Source organism: Olea europaea, chromosome 1, assembly GCF_002742605.1.
Source record: "Olea europaea var. sylvestris chromosome 1, O_europaea_v1, whole genome shotgun sequence".
NCBI lineage: Eukaryota > Viridiplantae > Streptophyta > Magnoliopsida > Lamiales > Oleaceae > Olea > Olea europaea.
In genome coordinates, this window is record NC_036237.1 from 5,305,161 (window position 1) to 5,316,416 (window position 11,256).

Sequence of the window (11,256 nt, forward strand, 5' to 3'; positions counted from 1 at the left end):
CTTTTGGATAAATCTCTGAAGCAAATGCTGGAGGAGCAGAGATGCTACCCAACATGCGACTTGCCTGCTTGGCGAATGGATGCCGAAAATCTGCACAATTACGAATCGTACTCAATTTGAATCAAAGAGAAAGTAATCAATAAGAATGAATAGCACGGCAGGAGAGCCCGCCTCTGATGAAACTCCAGGTCCAAGACTGCTAGTTCTAACACAATCTTTCTTACCTGATTCAAATTTCACAGATTCTTTCTTAGAGGATGGTTCAGCATCATAGTAATTGTTACTGTCAAAGAGTTGTCTGCTTGATGTAGTATCCTGCTGAGTTGGTTCATTTATATTCTGGCACATATAAGCAAATTAATTTCTGTACAAATATTGTAAAGAGAACATTAATAACATAAGTTCAAAGTGTACAGTCACCTTCTGAACAAGGAATGCTTGATCAGAAACAAGGTCATCACTCCCTGCCATCTTTGAAGGATCATAAGTTAAATATTGTGCGTTGCCATCTTCAGCATCAAAGAATGCAAGGTACTCCTCAAGCATGTCAAAAGTAGAAGTATCATCTCCAACAGGATTAGAGAGATCATCAGTTTCAATGAATCCACCATCACCAGATTGAAGGTTATCAAAAGTATCCAACCAAGGTTCGTCCAGCAAGTAATCCACCTCCTCAGAATTCCCTGTCTGTCTTGATTCTCCTACGTATTCATGCTTGAGTGGTTTTCCATCAGCATCGTATGAATCGGGCAAATCAAATAAACTCTTATCATCAGACTGCTCTGGCTCACACTGATGTCCGGGGACACCCAACAAGAGCTTTTGGGCATCAACCGTGCTGGATGATTCCTTTTGATTGCTGACATCTTCCACAGAGTAGAAATTCAATGGAAGTGGAGCAACATCCGATGTAACATCTGTTCCAAAAGTCTGGCAAAAAGAAGCATTTTACCATAAGAAGATCAAGAAGCTTATTGTAGACTCAGAGGCTTCTCTGGGTGAGATTGGTATAGCCTAAAATGATAATTTAATTATATTCCGAAGACATGGCACTGGATACAATTTCTTATTTGCAAGAACAAGACCATGTGTCATTCAATAGATGAAGGGTGAGCATATAAGTACATAATCAAGTACATTATATATCATTTATCAGAAACTCCAATCTCTATACATTTCTAATAACAATAGGGTGGATTTTATGCAAGGAGAAGATGAAACAAACCACAACTGCAAACTGAAGAATGCACACAAACGACTTCCACCATCGGCTAATATGTATCAAACAAATGCAATTCCAATGTACTGTGTTTCGAACAAAAGATCATACAAGAATCTTTGTTCTTCCTAATTTCAATTATATCTCCAATGCCTTTTAAATCCAAACACGATAAAACTATCAGTGCACAAAATTTTGAAGCTACACCTTTTCAATGAAAATGCATGTGAAGATCTTTAATCATATTTCAATAAGATACTTGACTATTTCAACTTTTTACCTTCAGAAAATTAGCATAGAACTCCAAATTTATGGCACTGCCTTTCAAGGTAAATGAATTCTAGGATCACTGGACATATTTTACTTATATGCTTGTTTGTTTTGATTCATTTTTATATGATTGTTAAATGCTCTAAAATTTCCATCAATTTTCATGTAGGCAAACCCCAGAAACAGTTCTGTTGGATGGGGTTTTCTTTTGCGTGTGAGAAATAAGGAACTTATTTGAAAACAATCCACAATGGTAAACCAGTACAAACCTGCTCAAGGTCATGGCTGTCCAAATAGGCATCACCGCCAAAATCCACCTCTTCCTTAGTAGTCATTTCCACCTCATCGTCCTCCCACTCCTCCTCCACAAATGGTGCCCCGTACTTTTCTCCATTCTTCGGCCCAGAACCACTCTTTTGATATACTCGGCAGAGTACAAATGCATCCTTCTCCACCAAAATATACAGAGATTATAAAAATAAATATAGAAATAGGTCAAGAAATTCAATGAAGGATTAAGTTCTAAACAGAACCTAAACCAAAATCCTGAAAGGAAAGAAAAATAAAAGCATAATCTAAAAGAAAGAACAAATCCTATTCTAATCAAGAAAGAAGAAGATTTCATATACTAAATAAGAAAGAAGAAGAAAAAGAGATCAAATCAATCCTATTTGAAATATGATTGTCCAACATCAGTTCCCTTTGAATGACTATGATGAGAAACTAATGTTGGTTATTCAAGTAAAAATGATAACAATCCAAGCACCATAATGAGATCAATAATAATAAGCTCCCATTTGGCCCCCATTAAATTACATTTCACTTTTTTTAACTCCTATTCTCAATCACACAATCTTTCATTAAATAATATTATATGTAAACCGAAAACTTTTCCTTCTTTTTCTACCACTCATTTTTCAAAAAAATACTATTTAATCCATTTTCATTTCAAAAAAGGGGCCAAACGGGGGCTAATTGGCTAAATATAAAAATGGCAATTACATCTCAAGTTCAATGCTTCTCAATTCAAACAGACTCAAATTCTGCTTTCTTTTTCGGGTTAATACGCTAGTAGCACAGTAATAACGGCTATAAATAAAATATCTCTCAAAGTTTAATATTTCTAAATACCATTTCAGAAAGACTCAAACTCTGCTTTTATTTTTTAATTTTTTTTCATCATTTGCTGTTGGCATAAACTTACTCCGACATCCAAATCCTCAAAAAAGCATTCATCATATACTTTTCCTTTATTTTTTTTCCTTCAGAACACACCCATCATCTTTTTTCTTCAGGTTTCTTGAACATTCAATAATGCATACTACTTCTGTCAAAAGAAAATACATCTTTAAGTCAAAGCACGAATAATTAAGAATCGAGATACATAATCACACACCCCCACCTAAACAATTCCAGCTCTCTCCAACTCCAGATCAACGAGCCTGTATTCATGCATAACCCAGTTAGTCCTTGGACCCTTTGGAGCCCGGCCACTATGATAAACAAGAGTTTTCTTCATGCCGACAATCTCTGATTTATGGTAGACAGCCCTGTCCTTTCCTGTCGTCTTCCAATATCCTTTTTCAGTTGCCCGGTTGGTCCTTGATCCATTCCCATGCTTCTTGTCAAGAACACTGAAAAAATACCACTCCAAATCTCTAGTCTTTAGCCTTGACATGCCTAAAACACATCATATATATGATACAATTAAGATAAAATTTCCATACGTCAGAAGATAAGATATTCAAATGCTAAGTTAGTGGTGTATAAGGCCTCAATGTAGGCAGGATATACGCTACGTATTTGCATTGGACAGATGGATCTTTATAGAAATATGTAGTTAGCTAAAAGAAAACAGATGACATGACACGACACTTGAAAATTTACTAAGCCTCCATGTGATAGTGCATTTCAGTGGGAAACAGGATATAAATTGAGGAACTCTTATTCACATGTTTTGGCTCAATGGAAACGAATCAAGTAAAGGTAAATAAACACAATTGAGTGATAAATATATTGGACTTCGCTACTTGCACATTAACTTTTACCACCTTGTTGACAAAAAAATGTGTTGGCAAGAAGCTATTGGGTGAATAGAGTTTTTATTTAGGTTAGCTTCACAAACAGTCACTGAACTTACGGGAAAATTACAAAACGGTCACTGAAATTTAAAACTTTCAGTAACGGTCACTTAAGTTTCGGGGCGTTTTCGGAAACGGTCACTGAAGTTTAAAAATACTTTTTCCAGTTTTTTGGCTACTTTTCGGCCACTTTCAACCATCGATACCGCCGAATTTTGATACCGTTGAAAAGCCCATAATGTCCTCTTCAATTACGACCCAAAATTTCCCCGTAACTCCAAGGGATTCAACCGAAAATCGCCTTTTCAAATTTTTTGGGCGACTTTTACGGCAATTTTCCAGCGACTTTTGACCACCAAGACCTCCAAATTTTGATACCATTGAAAAGCCCACAATGTCCTAATTATCATCCAAAAACTCCCTCAAACTTCAAAGGATTCAGCCAGAATAAACCCACAGAGTCGGCTATTCCAGCCAAATTCTTTAGAGTTATGGGGATATTTTGGGTGGTAATTGAAGAGAAGATTGTGGGCTTTCTAACGGTATCAAAATTCGACGGTCTTGATGGTCGAAAGTTGCTACAAAAGTTGCCCAAAAAACTCAAAAATTTGCCCAGATTTTCGCCTTTTCGGGTAACCAAATTTGCGGATTTATTTCGGCTGAATACTTTGGAGTTTGGGGGAGATTTTTGGTGATAATTGAAGAGGACATTTTAGGCTTTTCAATGGTACCAAAATCCGGCGGTATTGGTGGTCGACAGTTACCGAAAAGTTGCCTCAAAAGTAGCCCAAAAAATCTGCCAAAATCTTCGCCTTTTTGGGTAGCCGACTTTGAAGTAGTTTGGGGGAGATTTTGGATAGTAATTGAAGAGAACATTGTAGGCTTTCCAACGATATCAAAATTTCGATGGTCTTAGTGATCGAAAGTGGTCGAAAAGTTGCCGCAAAAGTAGCCCAAAAATCTGAAAAAAAAAGTGTTTAAATAACTTCAGTGATCGTTTCTGCAAGTTTTTAAACTTCAATGACCATTTCTGAAGGCGTCTCGAAACTTAAGTGACCGTTACTAAAAGTTTTAAATTTCAGTGACCGTTTTGTGATTTTCACGTAAGTTCAGTGACTGTTTGTGAAATTAACCCGTTTTTATTTTATAAACTATCCTATGACAGAATGCCACAGAGTCCCATACCATTTGATCAAAAAAGCTGTCAAATAGAATGTACACCAAGTATGATTAAAATATAAAATATACAAATCACTTTGCTTTAATTTTCCAATCACGTGCTCAAAACAATTTCAACTAGAGCTTCCTCTTGGGAAGGGATAAAAGGTGAGGGAAATTATAGTCCAGCAAATTGAAAATAGAGTTACCGCTATCCATCATTAAGTTGAACAATATCAAATAAAATCTCAAAAAATGCCACGACAAAACAGAGGCCAGTTAGTATATAACTCATTCAAAGAATAAGACCGGTTAAATCTTTTTCCATATAGTTCACTCCAAAAATAGATTACACCCTAAAAAAATGGAAAAATTGAACTTAAAGTTGAATGCCAAACTAGATAATTATATTAAATAACAATACCCGCATGAAAATTACAGTCAAACATTTGAAGAAACGAACCTCGATTATAATAAAGCAAAGGGTTCCAAGTTCTAACTTCTAACTACAAAACTGAAACAATAAAAAAAATCTTAAACAAAAAAGAGAAAAATATAAATCACGAAAAAGAAGATTCTAGAAAGTCATGGCTTACTAGGGAGATCCCAAGGTTCGGCTCTGTAAATATCGATATCAGAAATAGCATCAAATCGGAAAGACTTCCCGCATACTTTTCGCCGTAAATAGTAACGCACGAGCTCCTCGTCCGTCGGATGGAATCGGAAACCCGGCGCCAGCACACTCGACGAGGATGCGAAGGATGATTTCTTGGGAGTAGAATCCATTTCCCAAAAGAAAAATGAAGAAACTAATCGTAATGAGTTTTAGGGTGTTTTAATTTATGGAATTCTGAGAATTTTTATCTTCCAGCGGGTGGGTTGGGGGCTTAATGAACTTTGAAGAAGAGCAACGCCATTGGTAATAGGAGTCATCAGCGCTTACGTAACTCCGTTTACTCGGATATTTAGGGGGAAATTTCTGGATCAGGACAAAATAGCGACAGAATGAAAGAGTTGAATTGCACAATATTTTTATCTTGTTATGCTACTTGTTTACTCATTTCGTTGACATCCTCAGGTGAAACCTACTAGTGTGGCAAGTTAGTGTACAGGCAACTCTTGCTCCTTGGTTTGTTGGAGCACATCCCGCGATTTACCTCCTTCACAAAGCTCTAGGGACGGGACAGTGGAGCCCTCAAGGTTGGAGTTCAACCTTTTTTTTAACTAGTGTGGCAAGTTGGCTGGCTGGGAGGGTATCAATGCGTAATAGTATCAATCCAACTACACTACTTTTAGTGAGGATTAGTGTAAATTATTAAAATTGGTCCTAATGTTCTCTTTCTTTTAGACAATATGTAATTTAGCGAAAGTAGGCTTAGGCTCCTAATCTAGTGTGGTTTTGGTCCTTTTGGATCTCCAACCCTGAGGTTCTAGGTCTCCCAATATGTGAACCTAAGTCCCTGAGATGAAAAATGTCAATGTGTGTTAAAATCGCACATGGCTTTTTACGTAACTTAAAATTGAAGAGAGCCCTGTTACCAAGCCACCCATTTTAAATGCCAAGCCCAGCATGGCCACACACAGGTACTTAGCCACACACAAGACAAGGGTTAGCCAAGGCACAGCTCTGTCCAAACCATTTCTTGAACACCACTATTGTTCCGTAAAGCAAAGCTAGGAGGTAATTTTCTCCAATATTCCAAACTATTTTCCATTAACTTATATATCTCACAGTCTATCAGTAAAAATCTCCCCTTCGATGGCTGTAGATTCAAGCCTTGATGATCATTGAGAAGAAACAAGCTATAAGTACCGTTACGTGCTTGTGCTGCTACTGAAATTAACTACAGATAAAACAATCAAGAGTTCAGAATTCGACCCTTATTTAGTTCATAAAGAAGTCATAAGCATCAAGATGGTAGATGTTACATTACATCATATTACATTAAAAAACTATATGAAGGTAATGCAGGTGCTACAAACAGATAAGATGTCTCGGAAGATCCATTACTCATCTTCTTTTCCCAGATACCATACGCAACTGGAGAATCTTACACAAGTTCGAGCCAAAACTAGAATCTTAGCCCTCTCGGATAAGTCTTCTTAAATCCTCGTTCTCTTTGCTCAAGAGATCAATGCGTGACTGAAGAACATTAATCATGGCTTGGGCTCTCATCACTTCGATCTTAAGTGTCTCCCTTTCCATGGAAACATTTAGGATCCCATTCTCTAAATTGTTGATAAATTTTAAATATCCAGGAGGCACAGATTTCTCAAGATTGGACGAATCGAATGTAGGAGGGTTGACTTGATGACTTTCTTTGGATTCTACTAGAGGAAATTCCAAAAGTGCACGGGAGGAATTTGTCGTCATTATCATTGTTTGTGGTTCCTGGCTAGTTGTAGTTGAATCTTCGGATCCATTTGCATGGCTCGCATTTGGATCACCTTGCTTCGATCTTCTACTTTGAGCCAGAGAGAGTTCAGGATCCTCTGACCTCTCCCTCTTGCAAACAAACGAAAGACTTTGCGACTCAGTTGGATTCTCAATTTGGAGAGGAACCATGCTGAGAGAGTTATTTTCCTACAAAAAACAGAAAAAAATTAACGGTCACCTATAAACACATGTTAACACTGAAAGAAATAAGACCTTCTAAACAATGTGACTTGGATATGAATATGATTTACAAGTGTGTAACTGAGTAGGGACGGACATATTTATTAATTTCAAAAAAGGCAAAGCAAATTAATTCCTTTTCATTTCATATTCCACAATCCACATTATAGCGAATGTGAATTTTCCTCCTTTCTCCATGCATAGATTCACATGCCAGAGACATTCAGAATTAACCAGTTTTCCCTTTTTATTATAATTTATAGTTTTACAAGATCTAATCTCAACTCTCCTTCAGAAATTAAAGGATCAAGCCCTGTAGTTCAGCCAATTAATTATCATTATTAAGAAAGAACTTAGCAAAATGAAAATCCATCCTCCCTCCCTCTCAGTACACGTGTGTGTGTGCATTTTTCCCTTCTTCCAAATAAGTCAAGCTGAAAGCTGAAAAGTTACGCTGAAATGAACAAGAAACTAGCTGAAAAGATTAGTTTACTTTAGAAACCATCAATCTGTTGCTAGTTACTAGTTAGCAAAGTAATAATTGTCGTCAAACACTTTCTACGCAAGAACTGCAGTGTGTTTATCAGGAAATGCAATGTGCTAGAGATGATTAGCATAAAAGAACAATACATGCTTTAAATCATTTTCTGTCAGCAGTTATCTTGGGAGAAAATACATATCCGTTAGAACATATTTTGTTTCCAAGGCTAGAATTTATTTTCCATTCCGAGAAAATGTATCAGATACTCCCAAGACTAGCAAACTTTGCACAAAAGCTTAACAAAAAATAAATTCCTGTTCAATATGTGCATTGTCCCTTTGTTCTAGTTCTTACTAGTCTTAGATAGATTGAAATATACGACAAAGCAGCAGGTTCATTTAAAGCTAACAAACAAACCTGGTCATTGTCGTTGCCCCCATCTCGTGCTTCATCACCATTGGCCAGCTCATCTTCAGCTTCTCCTCCAGGAATGACAAGGGCCGCCTCATCATCCCATTCCTCATCAATAAAAGGAGCATATCGGTCCCCATTGGGTGGTCCTAAACCACTCTTCTGGAAAATTCTACATAGCACAAATGCATCCTTTTCTCTCCCGAAACAGCAAAAGGAATTCCGTTTTTAAAATACAGAACTTTCAAGAAAGACAAAAAAGTTTAACAGGCACCACATTGAAATGGGATAATCTTAGCATTGGACTCCAATCTAAAGAAGGAGTATTAAGCTGGTCCCCAACCTTTAAAAGGGAACAAGTTGGTGACTTAGTTCCCAATGAATTGTCTCACTTCAAATTTTTGTGCAGCTCAAGTTGGAAAACAAAAATAGCTTGGAAAAGTTGGACATGTGGAAGCCATGCAACAATTCCATTGTTAAAAACTATTTTGCAACTATAATATAAGTTTGATGACCAACTTGTTCCCTTTTAAAGGGTGGGAGAAACTTGCACGGACAATAGATTGGGGACAAATGGTGCAAATTTCCCATTTGAAATTCTGAAATCACACCTGTACTACTCTGGCCCTTTCCAATTCTACATCAGCTAGTCTATACTCGTGCATTACCCAATTTGTTCTCTTGCCATCAGGAGCACGACCACTATGGAAAACTAGGGTTTTCTTCATTCCAATAGTTTCATTTTTATGACGCACAGGCCGATCCTTCCCGGTGGCTTTCCAGTACCCTTTGCCAGTGGCACGATTGAGCCTTGATCCATTACCATACTTCCTATCCACAGGGCTGAAAAAGTACCATTCTAGATCTCTAGTCTTCAGTGACGAATAGTCTTTTAAGGAAAAGATCATGAGATATTTCATTAGCAAAATGGCACGAAAAACTTCACAGATGACGATTACACATGGAAACACGAGAATTTAATGACCAACGACAGAAGCACAGAATTCACTCCAAAAGACTTAAAATGCAGATGATACTGTTAAATGAAATCCCTTGATCCCAAATGATATACCAAAACACGTGAATTGAAGCAGTAGCGTCTATATTCCTATCTATCTTTTTCCTTCTAAATTACTATGACTTCTCATCTTATTATACTTGAAAGTTTCAATGTTCTTCCCTTTAGAGCATTTACTTCAACACCAAAATATTAGCCTATGTTTTGTTCATGTTTACAAACTGTTGATAAAGACTCAAGTAACTTATTATTCACATATTTTGGGAGACGCACTTATCCAACCGTCATTTCTATCTATTTATAATTAAACTGTTTATAAACAATTTCCAAACATGCATTCTTTTTCCACAAAATTTTCATTAAAAAATAAACTTCATCACGTTTTGCATCTTATTTAGTAATGGATATATCTTCATTGTGTCTGATTTCCAAAATCTCATCATCATTTTATTTTGCACAACAAAAGTTTCAGCATGTTTGGCAGTGCTTAAAAGCTATATTTTAAATTTATTAAGCGCAATCAAAAATCATCCCACAGAAAATTAACGCCTTACAATTTGTTGGGAACACAAGTACAAAAACCCAAATAAATTATAATTCCGAAGAATTAAACATCTAAACCTGAAAATAATAATAATAATAATAATTTTAGAAAAAACTTGAAAAACCATGCCTATGGTTTCAATTTTTTATACACATGCATATGTATATATATATGTGTGTGTTTTATGTGCGCACGAATAGATATCTGTACCGGCAAGTTCCCAGGGTTCAGATTTGTAAACATCAATTTCAGAAACGGCCTGAAATCGAAAGGGCTTTCCACAGGCCTTTCTTCTCAGATAGTACCTCACTAACTCCTCATCGGTCGGATGAAATCTGAACCCCGGAGCCAAAGATGTCGGCGCCGGCGTCCGAACCACTGCCGCCGCAACCACCTCTTGTCCCATCTTCACTCCCAGATATATTATTACCCAAAAAACAAATCTTTCGAGTTAATTACTGTGTGCTCTCTCTTTTGAACAGAAAAATTGAAAATCTGAGATGATTGCAAGTAAATAAAAAATAATTATGTTAGGTTTGATAGGAAATGATAACAGAAGATTAGAATACAAGCAAAGTTTGGCAAATTAAAGGCACGAAAAGGAGGGATTTACAAGAAAAATTAAAAATTGGGTTTGCCCATTGGTAAAGAAATTGAGTGAGTGTGCAGTTGGTGCTGTGTTGGATCGATGCTTGCTTGACACGGAAATCGAAAATCAAATAAAAAATGTGGATGCATTTCATGCGTTGTTTTCACTTTTCAAGTTATTTTTAATTTTTAATTTTTAATTGTAAAATATTTTCAATATGTATGGTCTTATATTTCTTAAAATACATTTTCAAAATAAGATTAAATTTATAACTTAATAAAATTAAAAATGCATTTTTAACGTTATGAATATTTTTAGTGAAATTTTTGAACACACTCAAAATATGGAAAATAAACGTTTAAATCGATGATAACTTTAGCTACACTCCATATTAAAACCCTCTTCCCATCATCACTTCCCCACCAAACTCTGCTTCTATCTCTCCATTTCTCTCAATTATCACATTATACCCATGTTTGTTTCTTATTATTTACTCATTAAAATGAAAAATATGGCCGTTATTCATTACATCAAGCCACCTTATTTGAAAATCTATTTCTTATGTGAGGCCGTAACGGCTATATTTTTCATTCCCAATTCTTATATTAATATGGCTTAAATGGGGCCTACTTTCTAAATTTCTTCGACGATAAACTCGTCTTGCTTTGCTACAAGAGAAAGTATGCCGATATTGTTATACGAGTATAATAGAAACATTCCTCGACAAAAAGAATCACCTGAAAATGATTAGCTATTAAGAACGAATTAAATCAGATGATTCTATTTCTCAATCTTTCTAATTGCTCCTACGAACGAAGGTCAAAAAATAAAAATAAAAAATAAAATTTTAACATTTTAAAATAATTAA

At 36.0% G+C, this 11,256-nt stretch overlaps 2 protein-coding genes across 2 annotated transcripts; both read right to left on the bottom strand.

Annotated features, from left to right (window-relative positions):
• Window positions 1-4: 4 nt before the first annotated feature.
• LOC111403512 (NAC domain-containing protein 53-like) lies at window positions 5-5,706 on the bottom strand (the record flags this gene model as incomplete). The annotated part of the gene is given in 6 exon segments (XM_023032056.1): window positions 5-90; window positions 225-339; window positions 421-930; window positions 1,759-1,935; window positions 2,892-3,169; window positions 5,325-5,706. Coding segments are annotated over 6 exon segments (1,356 nt in total), but the record flags the coding sequence as incomplete, so codon positions are not given.
• Window positions 5,707-6,581: 875 nt separating this feature from the next.
• LOC111380502 (NAC domain containing protein 50-like) lies at window positions 6,582-10,523 on the bottom strand. The gene is made up of 4 exons (XM_023004118.1): window positions 10,010-10,523; window positions 8,849-9,126; window positions 8,244-8,429; window positions 6,582-7,312 (listed from the first exon to the last, which is right to left on the bottom strand). The coding sequence occupies exons 1-4, from the start codon at window positions 10,203-10,205 to the stop codon at window positions 6,809-6,811; spliced, it is 1,164 nt and encodes a 387-aa protein (XP_022859886.1). The 5' UTR covers window positions 10,206-10,523; the 3' UTR covers window positions 6,582-6,808.
• Window positions 10,524-11,256: the final 733 nt, after the last annotated feature.

Excerpts from the sequence above, each read along its gene's own strand:
- LOC111380502 (XM_023004118.1), bottom strand. The coding sequence starts at position 10,205 with ATGGGACAAGAGGTGGTTGCGGCGGCAGTGGTTCGGACGCCGGCGCCG. Across the intron at positions 9,127-10,009 it reads TGAACCCTGGGAACTTGCCG|ACTATTCGTCACTGAAGACT; the intron begins GTACAGATATCT and ends TTTCCTTAAAAG. Across the intron at positions 8,430-8,848 it reads AAAGGGCCAGAGTAGTACAG|GATGCATTTGTGCTATGTAG; the intron begins GTGTGATTTCAG and ends GGGAGAGAAAAG.